Source organism: Vollenhovia emeryi, unplaced genomic scaffold, assembly GCF_000949405.1.
Source record: "Vollenhovia emeryi isolate VEMERY1.0 unplaced genomic scaffold, V.emery_V1.0 DF939123.1, whole genome shotgun sequence".
Taxonomy (NCBI): domain Eukaryota; kingdom Metazoa; phylum Arthropoda; class Insecta; order Hymenoptera; family Formicidae; genus Vollenhovia; species Vollenhovia emeryi.
This window is the reverse complement of record NW_011967243.1, coordinates 1,709,975-1,725,785: the sequence shown is the minus strand read 5'-3', so window position 1 is coordinate 1,725,785 and position 15,811 is coordinate 1,709,975. Positions and strand designations below refer to the sequence as shown.

General features: G+C 45.6%; 1 protein-coding gene across 4 annotated transcripts in view; it reads right to left on the bottom strand.

Annotated features, from left to right (window-relative positions):
* The window catches only part of LOC105569647 (nephrin), a 303,114-nt gene that overhangs the window by 58,959 nt on the left and 228,344 nt on the right, over positions 1–15,811 (bottom strand). For all 4 annotated transcript variants that reach the window (XM_012026276.1, XM_012026278.1, XM_012026279.1 and 1 more), the window contains exon 3: positions 14,441–14,570. In XM_012026276.1, the coding sequence (XP_011881666.1) occupies positions 14,441–14,570 (130 nt within the window). The remainder of the gene's footprint in view (positions 1–14,440; positions 14,571–15,811) is intronic.

Here is a 15,811-nt window from a genome sequence, read left to right as displayed (position 1 = left end):
TCTAAAACTCTTCCATCGATTAGCCTTCTCTGACAAATGTGCAAGTTAATATATGTAGCGCAGAAGTAGCCACGCGCGCCGAGTCAGGACTTGCGCGAGTAGTTTGGCACGTCAGTCATGTTTTCCTGGTCGAGACGGACCTTTTCATCCGGCGCGGAAACCGCAAGCGCGCAGGCCGCTCTTCGTAAACGACTGGAAACTTTCCAATTATTGCGTACATACCGCGTACATACGTTCTTCATAGCTTTCGGGAAGCTCGTCGCGGATGCACGTCCGTGTGTACACGTTCGTTATGCCGATGCCGGGGGAACGGAGTACCGTCGGGAGAAGGATTTCCACCTATCGTCATGTGCCAACCCACATTGTCCTCGAGGACGATCGTTAAGCCGCCACTCTCTGGCCACATTAACACGTCGACTTCGGTCCTGTCATCAACCCGCGGAGTTGATACGTCCCCGAACCCAGTTCTCGCCGCGGAGAACACTCGTAATCCTCAACAACGAGCGGTGAAACCGTGATTAACCCTTCATTGCTGTCTGCAGACCCGGTTTGTAGATTCTAATTACCTCGTCTCTCTGTCTTCACCTCTCATTTTTTAATAGCGATTAGGCAATGTGTATACCATTAATCAAGGCTGCATTGATAATCATCCGAATTCAATTTTCGAATTACAGAATAAATTCTCGTCTCGTCTCCAACTCTTAGCAACCCAAAAAGAACTCGCTTTTATGTCACTAATTCTGTGCTCTTTTCCGATCATAAAAAAGAAATTCTCAATATACTCTCTCAGAATTCGTATCGGAAAATAATTCTTTTGAAGTTTCCACTTTAATCTGATAACTTTGAAAACTTGAGGCAAAATAATTTCTATTTAAAAAGGTCTCTACTTAATCTACTTAAAAATACAGTTGTTTTAAAAATTGATAAATATTTTTCGAATTTGGGGAGAGGGTATGAAAAGTTGTGGATCTGGAGTTTAAGTTTCATTAGTTTTTATATATATCCACTTTTTAGTCCGCGCGATAATGAATTCCTAATTATCTTAAAATGCACGTATTGGGAAAACCACTAATCCAATTTAACTGCTATCTTTCTTTTCGACCTTATTTGTTTGTCTCATATTCTTTCCCTCCATTCTCTTTCTCACGCGTTAGCTATTAATATATGGATAGTCTCGAAACTGGGTCGCTGCACTAACTGAAGTTGAAATTTCGCGGATTTAGAAACAATAGTGCGATGACAAACTCCGATACTTGTGTAACGATATTATCGGCCAGATGAAACAGATTTCCCAGCACGGAGAGAATCCAACAATAATTCTTTTCCAATCTCCGAATTATGGAATAAATTCTCGTCTCATTCAATTCTTAGGAACTCAAAAAGAATTCGCTTTGATGTCACTAATTCTGTGCTCTTTTTCGGTCATAAAAGACATTCGTTTTATACTCTATAAGAATTCGTATCGAAAACTAATTCTCTTGAAGTTTCCACTTTAAACAGATTACGCTAATTCATAAACAATTTAAAAAGTTGAGTTTTCACTTGGTTTGTAACGATCTCCGGTGTGTTATTTGGATTCTGCTTGCATTATTATTAATAAATTATCCCCGTGTGTTTAAATATTGGATCGTTAGTTGCAGAGCAAAATATCTCTCTATGTTATTCTTCCGACATAATTTTTTCCAACTCGACTGTTATTGACGTGCAATCGTAATAATTATTTTCATTAATTATTGGCGCACAATTAACCCATTATCCAGCACATATTGTTAATAGAAGTAACAGGCACTTGTGAAAACACCGAGATATCTTTTTCGCGATTGATTGTAATTCTCTATTTGATTGATATAAACGTGAAATGGCATTTGATCCGCTGGGGGCTCGGAAAATCGGGGTAGTTTCAATCATGCGATATATTTCCGCTGGAAAATACTCGCTTCAGTTTCGGATCAATCCGTTTCACCGGGATATGACCGGCGTATTCAAAATAATCGGTTTGCGCGACTTTAATTCATACTAATAGCGGATTCGCGATTGCAGAGCTCAGGCCCGCTATATCGTGGACGTTGCCGCGTCCGCGAGGCGTTTACCTCGCGGCGCTTACCTGTTGCCGGAAAATGCGCGCGTTTGGTTAATCGCCGCGGAAATTAGCCCGAAATATCCCGAAGCAACAGCTGCCGGGAATGAGGCGTAAAGGCGCGATTATTCGTTGCTGTGACCAACAGCCGCGCGCGGTTATGATTCCGGGCTAGCGTCTTCTCCAAGTTCGCGATTACTCCGAGGCCAAGGAAACGAGGAATGAACAGGCGGGGTAGCGCGCGAGGTAGCCCTTTTGATCGTGGTCGGTATACCGAGCCTTTAATTTCGAATTCGAATGGAAGGGGATATAACCCGGAAACTTGCTCCCTCCCCCGTTCCCCGCCCGCCCCCCTCTTCTCTCTGTTACTCTACCTTTCGCCATCCACTCGACCGCCTCTACCCCATTTACACGCCTAATACGATGGCTGGTAATTAACTCACGAATTACGGGACCGTGACGCTGGAACTTCCGCGGTTCCAAGTCGACTCGAGGACGGCGGGGTTTATAACTACGAGGAAAGGAGGCGGATGCGGCGAGGAGGGATGAGGAGCACTTTAAAGTCCACAGGTGCGTGCGTTCGGACGAAGGGCGAGGGGGGGGGGGGGTGGAGATGTTGGTATCGATAAACGATCTGAAAGTGAATTGTCGATTATACGTGTGCACCGAAGAAATTAGTTATTCCACTCCGAGACGTTTAGAGTCTTTTGTCACAAATTGCACCGTATGGCGCAGATGTATCCGAGGGGGATGCTCCGGCCTTTAACGACGCGTTCCTTCGCCTCGTCTCGCTCGAATTCACATGAAGATGTCGACGAACGCGAATCGCTAAATCGGTCCCGCGTCGAGTTTCCTTCCGCGCTCGCGAGGAGAACGACACGTGATTGGGAACGCATCCCTTTCAACGACACGCGGTTGCCGTCGAGAATCCGATGATGCGCGATAACCGCGGAAATAGCGGGGTATTAAACCGCTCTTCCGTCTGCTTCGTATTGTAACTGTAACCACTGTGAGAAATTTCTTCTCGTGCGGGATTCTCCCAAAATTTCACGACAGAGCGTTACCTCGGGGAAACTATTCCCGAAGAGAAATACTTTGGAGTCAATCGAGCTGAAGGGTAGCTCGAGCACTCCCTCGTGTCCTACCGTTTATGGGAATCTCGTGTCTGAATCACCACTGTGAAGTTTTATAAAACTTTCGGTTTTCGAAAATGGGGTTCACACCCTCGTCTGAATCGGGGACACCAGCCGCGCGATTTTTATCTTTTTACGAGCGCGGACTTGGACTCTACGCGAGGGGGGAAGTGGTGACCGAAAAAGGAATCGATCCCCTTTTCAATCTTCGCGCGGTTGGCGTGTTTCATTCGCGTACAATTACGATTTAAAGAGGTCCAACGTCGCGGGGGCAACGCCGGTTGCGGCGACGGTGCAGGTGCAGGCAATGGATGGCTAAGAGGGTAGTGCGAGACTGGGGTGTAGAAGCTAGTAACAAACAAGGCGTAGAGACAAGAGCATTGTCCCTCGGCTATATGCAACTAACCCACGGTATAATGTACTCCTTCCCCCCCTTCCCTCTGGATGTCGCGCGAAGGCGGGGAGGTGGCGTACCTACCACCTTACGCTCGCAACCGTACTACAGATCCAGGCGCCGTTACCTTCTATTATACCGTTCCTATACCGCGCGTCGCTGCGAAACAACCGACTAAATGAAGACACATTGCTTTCATTATGAGCTACCTAGTATACGACTCCACCGCCGTGGTTGACTTCGCAGCCGTCCCTTCCCCATCCCCCCCAGGCCTTACCTACGATTATCTTTAGGAATGAGCTAGCCAGCAGATACACAAACTCCTCTTGTTAGGGTAGTATCCCGTAGGGTGTTCCAGAACCGTCGCATAAATCTTCAACGACAGACCCCTTGATCTGACGAAAATTCTAATACCAAAGTGTCGAGGCTGCGATAACGCTCGAGCGACGGGCGATCAGATTCAGCCAATTGATGAGTCGTAGGATCAAATCGAGTCCAATCAACAATATAATGCGATGCATTAGATGTACAACGTGTCCATCATGAAACAATTGTACATCGGAAAATTGTTTCGTGATGCTGGACGTTTATATATCTTGCGAATGTTTCAGATTCCTTGCGTTCTCTTTCGTCTAAGGACAACGGAATAACGCGATATAGAGTCTACCCCGAGGCAGCGTATGTAGCGACTGAAAAAGTACGCGCAAAGTACACGTCGGAGCCTCGACAAAACCGCGAGCTGTCAGGAACATCGGACGCCCTCGTAGACCTCTTCTCGCAATCAGCATCCCTCGCGGGACGCGCGCGTTTCTTGCTCTCGTCGTTATCGGCAAGCAGCCACTGCAGGTCCGCGGGCGCGGCAGCGGTTCGTCAAATATAAACACGCGGGGCGTCCGTTGTCCGCGTGGCGTTTCGCGTCCCGCGGGAAAGCAATTTATTAAGACGCAAAAACGGGTCTTTAAGAACGACGGCAGCGCAGGGGGGGCGACGGGGGTGGGCCGGGAGCGGGACCGCCGGCACCGAAAGACATTTGTCTTATTCAAATGGCAGCGAGTGGAAGAAGCTGAGGAAGAAACGCGGAATACGAACGGGCGCTCGGAGGAGATTGTAGGTAGAATGTGAAACATCGCGTCCTCTCGCGGCTCATCCCCGTCCAACCCCCTTCGCTCCCTCGCGCGATACCCTCCGACTAGCCTCCAGGTACCACCGTCCCCGCTCTCCCTCGCCCCTCTGTCGTCGGTCTCGTCGTCCTCTCGGCATACTCGTCGCTTACAAGCTCACCGCTGGGACCGACTCTGCAGTTTCCACTGTTTTTCACGTAATTAGAAGCCGGATAATTTATTTAACAACGCTCGGCGCGCGGTCGCGGAACTTTTATTGTTTCGTGACTCCCGGCGGGGCCGACGGACCGGGCTCGAGGACGCAAGAAAACTAGATTGCGACGTGGATGCCATCGCGCTGCTCGACGGTGTTTCGCGCGCGCACCCCTTTGGCATTCACGGGCACACCCGCCCCCGGGGGCGGCAGGGATGCCGCCGCTGGTACATAGTCAACCTGGAAATGATTACGAGGGGTACAGCGAGCTGGATTGTGCTCGCGTAAATGTAACACATAATGCGCGTAGGTTTTTTTCCCCTCCCTCAGAAAGGTGGTCACCAGCTGCTAAATCGACCAGTTTCGTGTTCGCGATAATAACGATCCGAAACAGCGCGCGGTCCTTTACGTCCCCGAGAGCAGAAGCGGTTTTCGTTCTGCGCTTTTTTCCCTAAATCCCAGAAGCAAGACGCGTGTTGCGCGACGCTGTTCGTCAACGCGATCCACGGATTAGAGTCCCCGCCGAAGATAACCCGCCGATGTTTCACTTTTTGCACCTCTGTGCAGCGTATCCGGGCCATAAAGCGCGTGTCCATGTGCCGATCCGAACAGCGGGCTTAACGTTGACAACGTCGCGTCGTTACGCTCTTCTCAACCGAGTGTTTCAGCGCGCTCGTTAACCGGGCGTGAAAATACACGACGTCGGTCCGCCGGTGACGAGGCAACTCTCGCGCCGGCCCGAGCCCGCGAAAATTTTCATTGTTTTTTTTCTCCCTTTCTTTTTTCCTCTCTTTTCCCCCGCGACGAGGCTCCGATTTCCCGGCTAGAGCCGGACACGGCGCGCGAGAGCCGGCCTTTATAAATATGCATGTCGGCGTAACGCAGGCGGGTACGGCGGCGTCGTCAGGCCGGTCGTTAGGCCTGCGTGGCGCCAGCCGGAAGTGCGGGCTAGGATGCGAACGCAAGGAACGTCGGTGATAATTTACCGCGCGGATTATCCCGGAAGACGTGAACACGCGAATATCGGTTTGCTCCGTTCTCCCGAAATCTCTTAGGTCCAGGTTTTCATTTTCTGGGTCAAAGGGACCGACAGTGAGTGGACCTACCAGTTATACTATGGTGATATTTTCTTAAGCCAGTGGCGCACTATACTATTTTTCCTACTGGATTGCTTGCGAGTGGCTCAAAGCTATCCGTGTGCCGTTGGCTTTAGTCGCGTTTCTTCGGACGTGTTTCTTTTGGCGCTCTCTCCCTTGGAATTTATCCAGTTTCGGCGTGCAGGCATACGAGCGACAGTAATACCGTTGTTTTACAAACGTCATAACTCCAATAAATCCATGATGCCAAATGACCGCCGCGTTTATCCCACGAGCGGCGATTACATATTTCGCCGCTGTGCAAATCGGACGGCCGGTAGAGGCGAGAAGAGGGAGGGCGAGGGAACGTAACCATAACCGTGACTTTTGCGAAAACCGTAATTGCGCTCGGCCGGTGGTGCGCGATAGCGCGACCTCCGCCGTCCCCGTAATTATCCGGAGAGCAAACAGGCAAGCGGCACAGATACGCCGTACTTGCTCGCTCCAGCCCGTACCGGCGCGCACTTTTTGCGCCGACTTTGCTTTGATCACTTACGTACGTTCTCTCCAATTTGTGGTACTTTTTCCGAGTGTCCATGAGGGCCCCCCCTCCCCTCACCCCCGATGCGCGTGATGCACGTCACGTCATCGTCGCAAAGCTGGAACGGATAATCGCGTTACGGCCACGTCCGACGGTATCAATGTAATGCGAAGCGTCGTAAAATTACCGCCCGCCACCTTCGTGAATCAACGTGATATTTCGCGAGGAATTCTCCTGTCGGGGGATTTTTTAACCATTACGCGCGAAGCATTTTATCAAAGGCTTTCAATGGTAAATTCAATCAAAACCCGTCGAACCGAAGCGACGGCTTCCGTGCGTGTACAGACGGCTAGAGGGACAGACTGGCAGTTCGTAGACGGACAAGCATGGCCGAGCTAATAGCAGTTACGAGAGCAGCCCGGCCCCGTGCAGCGCGACTGAAAAAACGTGATGAGACTACCAAATGACGTTAGAGGAGGAGTTAGACCCGGAGTTACATTTGGAAATATCGACAGGGCAGTTTCGCCGAGAGTTTCGAGAGACCGAGAGTTTGAGAGTTCAATTAAACGATTTTGTCAACGATGGCACAACAGATGTATCTTTTGAGAGACGTGTATCGTAATATGCCACTGTCTTATTCATCACTTTTATTTGCAGGTCTATTATTATTTTTATTGCATCACTTTATGCCGGTAACTCTGATTATACTTTGTAGAACTTCCCCTTCCGTTTTTAAATGTTACACAAATAAGTGCGTTCTCTTTTTGCACGTTTAATCAACATGACCGACGTAAACAGAAATTAAAAGCTCTTTAAGTCTTTTTGATTCTAGTTTTCTCGTAGAGCGTCTTTTATTTCCTTCAATCTCTGAATACAGTCAAAGAGGATCTTAATTAAAAATATAGATCTATTACATTTGGAATTAATTCAACAACTTTTTCTCGCGTTTCTACGATACTTAAGTCCAGTGATTTAAGGCTCGATTCTGCAATTACGTTCAACTACGCCTCAGGTCCTACATCGGAAGAAGCAAACGTTGCACGGTGCGGTCGATCAATACGCTTAGAGACTTAAGACTTATATTTTGCATTGTCTGGTGGACTTAACCCAAAGGCGGCGTCTGACTCAACCCGCTATAGCATCACTGTGAGTTTGCCTGACTGCACATTCGGTTCAACCATTGCCAAAATCTGTACTAAAGCGTACACCCATACATAAACCGAAATGTACGATACTAAACAAACGTTACGTTTGTAAAAAGATGAGAAAAATCGCACAAACATAGTACGATATAACGTGACATCGTATCTTTTTTTTATAACTTTTCATATTGGTGAGTATTTGTATAATAATGTAACGTCGCACGACGAAAAGAAGCTATAGCCGTTTCAACGACAAACAGATAATACGACGACCTGTTTCCCCTTGTGCATAGAGCATTGACATAAAATGTTTCAAGCTCTTTTCATTTCGGTCCACTCTCAAAATTTAATTTACAGCAACTTTCAGGTTTTTGTAGTAAAATAATCACGCTGCCGGACGGTTCCGACTTTAAACAATCTGTTACCGAACGAAAGTGAAGGGGAAAAAATTACAATTGTAACGATTACTAACGCAATATCTTTATGTCTATAGAGTAAATATAACTAAACTACAATAAAACTGCTGTATATTTCAAGAATGGCGCAACGACACGAATAGAAATGTCAATATTTCCTTGAGTACCTTGCTTGAGTATGATACATTAACCATAATATAATGAACTTGTAACGTCAGTGTTAGCTTTTCGTTCGTTTCATTATGAATTTCCTCTTTTCGAGCGCACACAATGGACATTATGTATGCGGCACTCCGCCAATTGATTTCTACGTTATAAGTTTCGAAATTTTAATTCGATCGCAAACTTCTGCCCGCGCGCGGACGTGTAAGCTGTTAAATAAAATAACAGACATCCCCGCCGTTTTACATATAAACTTTGCAGCGCGCTCGAACGTAGCGACTCTTATGCAATATTTATGCCTCGCGGTAGAATTATTATGTCTTCCGTTTGCAACGCCAATCCCTCTTCCGTCTACCGCGCGGCCGTCTTTGTTTCTATTTTTAAACATTCAGGTGTGTACGATCGCACGTGTAACAGCTAAGGAACGAGATCGGCGATAATTACCGGTGAAATAGTAATGCAAATGTGCGATAGATTAGCATGTTCGCGTACGCCGGCTGGACGAGATCTGACGCTTCTTCCCCGTTTGCACGATACCATATAATGGCTTTCCGATATTTATAACAGACGCTCGGAAGAAAGGTATAGCCTTAGAAATCTCTATTTTTAATCGCAATGGATTGCCAATTCGCGTTTGTGTAAATTTCACAAAGGGTATACTAAAGAAAACACGAAGGCTCTCTTACAGCTTTAAATTTCTCGAGTGTTAGCATTAAAAATGCCCTTTACAAGAGATATTATTTCCACGAATCGGCTCACGCTGGAGGGAAAGGAACGTGAGGTGAGGAAATCCGATAGACATTTTATTTCGATTTCGACGAATAAGCTATTTCGAAATTAAAAGTATATTTCGGCCCGTCTGGCAGCGGCACGATTGCGAAACGTAATGTTATATCGACGTCAACCCCGACACTTCTAAAGCAGGCGAGTTGATACCATCTGTGATTACAAGATACATAACGAAGCGCGTCTCGTAATAACGCAAAATGCAACGATCGCCACACGCCCGTACACGAATATGGCGCGCATGTAGGAGATTTGACGTTAATGAAAACGCTCGCGTACGCCAATTCAACTTCAAATTGAATTCGTTTATGACATTTCGTGACTTCACAGAGAGAGAGCGGCACGGCAACGAAAATACAACAAAGAGCCGGCTGACTGCAGCGAAATAGCCGTCGTGAAATGAGGTTGCAATATCAGAAATTGAGATACAACACATGTTTGCGCTAAGTGCACCGCAGAAATAAGATATTTATGGGAATTGTAAGATAATTGTCCAACCGGCAAATCTCAACGTTTCGGCGAACCGATAAGCATAATACTCCCTTCTTGATTCATTATACCTTAATATTGATTCTGCGACCAGAGAAGTTGAAAGTTCGAAATTATATTTTGCAACGAAAAGATTTTAATCAGATAGAGTAAAGTATTCATATAAAAGATCAAAGTTTTCAGAGACTCCATGGCTCTCGCGGTTCCCAGGCATTTTAATAACATTAAAATAACGTTGAAATATATATTGACTTGGCCAAAGCGGCGTTGTAACAAGGTACTTAAAAGTTTGTGGGCTGCAAAACAGAATTGCGCGGTCGCGTAATGCAAATATAACGCGTAATGTGGTCGGCCGATGTAAGCCAACTTTATGGCGAACGGATTTCAAGCCTTTTGACATCGTTAAATGGTGGTCGCGGGACGAGGGGAGCGAAATTATCAAACGACATAATTTCCACGATAGCGGCGCTCGTATTGTGATTTATCGCATCTAATATTCATCAAACATCGCGTATGCCACGTATCTTCGATTGATAACAATTCACTCGTAGCAGCGCTCGTCGCCCCCCCGCGTTCGATTTGTCGAACAATATAAAAGCGCGGTATCGAGATTTTGAAGATTAATGTTTATGCTCGCGGAACGGTGCACAGTTGTATCGACTTTCCGTTAATATCGTTTTAATTAAACTTATCTGGCGGTCCTTATCGGAGTATCGATTTGTCGGCATGTCTGAAGTAAAGTGACTGGCAAATTACGTATCCATGAATAAAGCCGATAATAGCTAATACAGAGCAATTTTCGAGACTGAAATACATTAACCGAGGCAGGAAGATATTACCCGTTGACACGCTCGTTTGCTATTCCAGTTAACATCTAGTTAAAATCTAGTTAAAATCTAGCTGAAATTTTACTCTCCCGTGTTTTCCCCCCACGATCCCCCCTCTCTCTCTCTCGCGCGCGCGCGTCAATCGATGAATAAATAAGAAATATCTATCCAAGTTTTTACGTTCCATATCGGCGTTTAACGCGGAACGTTATTCCGATTTTTATTTTTCGAGCGTGCGAGTTTCACGTCAGCGGGAGATTAGCATATAGAACTTACAGCGGTATTTACGTTCAGTTAGACGCGCGACGAACATAACGATCCCTTTTCACAAAGCGCTCCGAGCTTCTTCCCTTTGGACGGCGCGAATCGATACGACACACGGAGACGTACAATGTCATCGTCCGGATATATATTTATCGACTTGCGTCAATTTTACAATCTAACGTGATTTACGAGGCGGATCCTCGTGACGTTTTCAATGCCGGGCGAAAGCTGTTAGACAGAAAATCGGTTACGTGACGAATAACGTACATACCGCGACCGTGAAAAATGACCGGCGTTTTGACAAAGCGGCTTCCCTTAAATCGCGCCACCGGCGCGATACACCATTATCTCGCGAAGCGTCCCGCGCGCCCTACCGCCCCTCGGCCCTTGTACACACTTCTCTCCTCTCGCGTCCTACCTCTTTCCCTTTTACGGGTTCCGTAGCATGCGACTCCATTATCTCACGGCTGCGCTTTAGCGAAGCAATTCCGCAGGAGACGACATACTCGAGGCAAGTGGCTCGATAGAATTCATCAAGGGCATCAGCGCACAGCCGCGCGGCGATGTGCAGACGGATATGAACGGTTTACGATTGTCGCTGGAGTTAACGGCGGAAGTACATCGATGTTTACTTACGCTTTATGCGCATTGTAATTCCCACCGCTGGCTGTCCCGGGGCGTTTTCCATTAGTTGATAGCGACATCCGCATTACCGTAATGAAAAGAGCGACCCGGCCGATCTCTCCGGCACCTCGAAACGCGATTAATTTGATTAAGATCGCGGCGTCCTTCAATGGCCTATAAATTGATAAGCGGCCGCCGCGCGCGAGGATGATGGCCGCTTAACCGGCACAACACTCGGCGCTCGGTCATGTGTGTACACTTATGTCGTAGCTTGACATGACGCTCCGCGACCCCTTTCAGGCTTAGACACGACAAACAGAAAGTGCAAAACTCTGTCGTGCAACGAAGCGACATTGAATCTAGAACAAGCAACTGCAACTATGGACTCTAATTGTTGGTTTGAAAACAGTTACCCGAGCAGAGAGTCAACCACTCTTGACACTGTAAACAGTAGATTCCAAGATCTAATTTGTATGTATATGCCCTACCGACTAATCTGCGGATGTATACGTGGAACCTGGTATTTACAGCTTCCACTCGTGGTTTCCGTCATGACGATTCGCGAGCTAAACTTCACAGTTAAAGCTCCTTACCCTGTTACACCTATCAGAGATTCCATTCAAAAATTCGTAATCAAATTGACAAGTTTAACTTTCGCATTACAGGATTAATCTTTCCTCCCCTTAAATACGCGTGCTCTCTCTAACAGCTATCTCCATTCATCTCTGCCGCTTTGAAATTTAAATGTGCAGCAATATTTTGCGTTCTAAATTTAAAATCCGCGCGCCTTAAAATGTACAAGCGCTTGGACGAGGTGAAACATTTTAATTTTGTCAAGCTTATATTAGTTCAATTTGATTAAATTTTTAAATAAAAAAAAACACAGATTTCGTCCCTGATATTGGAATTCGTACTTTTATATTTTAAGTACGAAAAGTATAAGAAAGCGGCGCGCGAGAATGAATGGATCTGACAGTGGTGCGCGTTCGTCTTGTCGGCAACTTTGCATGAGCGACAGACAGCGAATTGCGTGCCGACAACGGAATAGAGAAATCTATCTGACGAGTGAGTACGCCTGCCGATTTGATTGCGGTTGACGTATCGGGGAAAATGTAACAAACAGTCCATCGCTTTTTCATTCGGACTTTCAATTCCACGTGGCGAATGGTGACTCGTGATCCGACGATATTATCCAGCTCCGCTGTACCAACGAGGCAATCTTTTAGTAGCCCGGCTTTCGTACGAGTGCTTTTCCTCGAGCGATCGAAGAATAATATTTGCAACATTTTCGTGTAACGAAATGGCCCTCGAACTACCACTCGAGAGTTGTCTTGGAGAGTAGCGCGCATTTCCGAACATCCACTTTATATTTACTCCATTATATATTTATGTTTGGGTTCAGTTTATAATATCAAAGACGCAGGAGACATTTAGATTCGAAGCTTTCGTAATCGACTCAGGGAAAGTTTAGGAAGTCCCAGTATAACCGATTCGTAACTCAGTTACTATTTGTTTTATGCTAACGTAGAGTTAATTACACCGATGCCGGAGTTGATGTTTGAGATGCTTGATTATATTTCGCGGAACTGCGTTTAATTGCATTTTCATGCGATTGCGAGGCATTTACTTTGCCATTAGGATGATGGGGTACTAACGCTAATTATTTTTACGAGCCCCAAGGGAGAATAATCAAAAAAGTTAACAGAAACATATTCCATTTTTCCCCTGTACGCTTTCCTCTGTAATATATACGGTATAGTAAAAAATTAATAAGCCTACATGTATCGATGTGTATTAAAACTTTAGACACACGCGACTTTGGATCTTAAGATACACGCGAGTTACCCGACTCTCTATATTTTTTCCCAACAGACACGTACACGAGCAGAACTAAACGAGAAGCATTCTTTAGCGATTTCTAACAACGACGGGCCTACAATTTAAATTTCATTAGTCAGTCTATTCGGATACACCCTCGTATAATACGTCCACGACGATTATTCGACCGGCGGAATGTTTGTAGAGGGGCCGTAAATATGAAAGTCATCCTTAGCCACCCCTAGTTTGTATATTTTTTTGCCCCGCCGGATTCGTGCTTGGGCGAGCTCACATTTTCGCAAAGCGGCTGGCTGGCTGGCCGCGCCGGTATCGGGTGCTGCCATCGAAAAATCGACGTCTAGCCCGCACACGAAAGCGGACCCCGGGCTCTGCTTCGCTTACACGCGAGTGTAGTGGCCGCACGCGTGAATATCGCTTACGTGGACCAACCTCGCCCGGGACTTCTTCCTATCGTCGCCCTTATCGTGACATTTAACGAGCGCAGGTCACGTTGTATATCCAGGGTGCTCGCTTTTTATACGACCGCACCGCAATGGTAAGTTAACTCCGATACGGAACGAGGAGATAAGTGATAAAGGTAGGCGAATGAGCCGGCGGGAAGAAATAATTATCCACCGTGCAATAAAATACAGCGACTCTGTGGCACGTCTCCGGCTCGTTATGACATTCGACAATTACGTAATGCCATTCCCTTCGCTCGCTTAAGAAACGCGTCGTATATTTAGAATACCGACTTTTTATACGATCCTGCTAATGGTAATCTAACCCCGATACGGGAGGAAAAAAGATAAGTGATAAAAGTAGACGAATGAGTCGATGGAAAGAAATAATTAATCATTATACTACTGAATAAAACATTGGAGCCTCCTCTTCCCCGCCCCCCTCTCTCTCTCTCTCATTAATTCTTATACATCTATTATTTAAGTAAAATTCAACGAGTAATGTAACTAAAGATACAACATTAAATGTAAGTACAGCTTTACATTTTGAAAACGTGCGAAACTAAATCTTTCATTTAATCCTGAACGTAATTGAATTATCGGAGACTAATGTTATTTCAGGCGTTCAAGTCCGAGAGAACAAGTTAATGCTGTTACCTTAAATATCATATTACATTTGATTACCAAAATCTGAAAAGTGTCCATCGGAGGAATCTTTTAAGACGATATTAATCGCCAAGAGTGTTATTACAGCGTTATATACAGTATATCTATCGGAGTAGATTAGAAAATGTCAGGCATACAAAAACACGGCCTCATACGTATCCCTTTCATTCAACGACTTCTCGCATGCGACGTACGTTAACACCCCGGGGTTTTGCCTAAGACCCGTAAAAAGCAGGTGTTAAGAGCTTACCTGTAAATCGGAACGATGTCACTCTTGTACCAGACGACCAAGATAGCGGAATCGTTGGAATGAGGTGGACGAATGTCGCACGGCAGCTCGGCCGTTCCACCGAGGACCGCTGTTGCAGGCGATGGCGGCCCTAGAACACGAAATATACTGATTGGATAGTTGCCACCAGCATCTTCCGTCGATCTCAATCGACCGGAGAAATTTTGCGGGATAGAACCTTCGCAGTTGTTTAAAACAACTGCTTTCGTAAACGCGTACTATTAATGCACTCGTTAACACACTTCTCGAACCTTTCTCCGCTATGTCTTGATTTAAATACCTTGTAAAGAAGTAATAACTGCACCCTCAGATTATGGGTCATCAAAGTGTGACTTCGTTCAAGTTACATTTTATGTAAAATTTCACACTGTTGCTTTCTATCAAACAGTCAAAAATTGCATCTCGCAAATTTCTCTCTCGACAATTCTATATCGCCCCCATTCTGTAGAGCGCGCCCGTAATATTAATTAAAAATTTAGTACAAACGTCCCTAGTGCTCACGCACAAGAGGAAAAAGCAAGAGACAGATTTTAGATTTATTTAATTTATTGAAAAATGCTTTAAACGCGCGCGGGAATAAAAAGAAAAGATTTTCTTTCGCCGACACGCGCAATTGCTAATTTGATGCCGAGTAATCGCGTCATCGTGACACAACGGGCTTCACGTTCAATAAGATCCGCGTTATTACTACCCTTATATCGCGCTACCGATAACTTTTAGTGGTCATTTCCGCGACGTAGGAAATCCGTTTTACTTACAAATAACAGGGTTGACTGACGCAGGTACGACACGAAAGGTGATGGCGTTTCACAGAGAATCCGTTCTTTACCAAGAAACGGCCGCGTTTATTGTTACCGTACACACAGCGTACACTTGACATTTTAATTCCAATCATTTTCTAAATTATCCTTTCGCCCTAATGCCTTCGCATTACGCGATCTACCGCGAAGATATATATCCTAGAATTTTAGAAAGTCGATCGATTTGGTTAAGAATTTGTATAATATGATGCTCTTGACAATTAAAATATAATTTTCATAACTAGCGCTGTTATCGACTTGTTAGACATGAAATTGCTATAGTTATTCCGCTATTTAGCAAATTGAACATCGGAGATGTAAACAACGGTTCAAATAAATTAATTTATTAATTCTAATAGACTCCAAATGTGGGACAATTTTATTTTCACGATGCGCGAAATAATAACGGCAAGCGTTGGCGAGAGGTAATTCAGCGGTTCATACGTTAAACCCGACGAAATCCGTGATAACATTTGGCCTATCCCTTCAAGATGGACGATTGAATGCTTCCGAGATGAAATGCGGAAAAAAA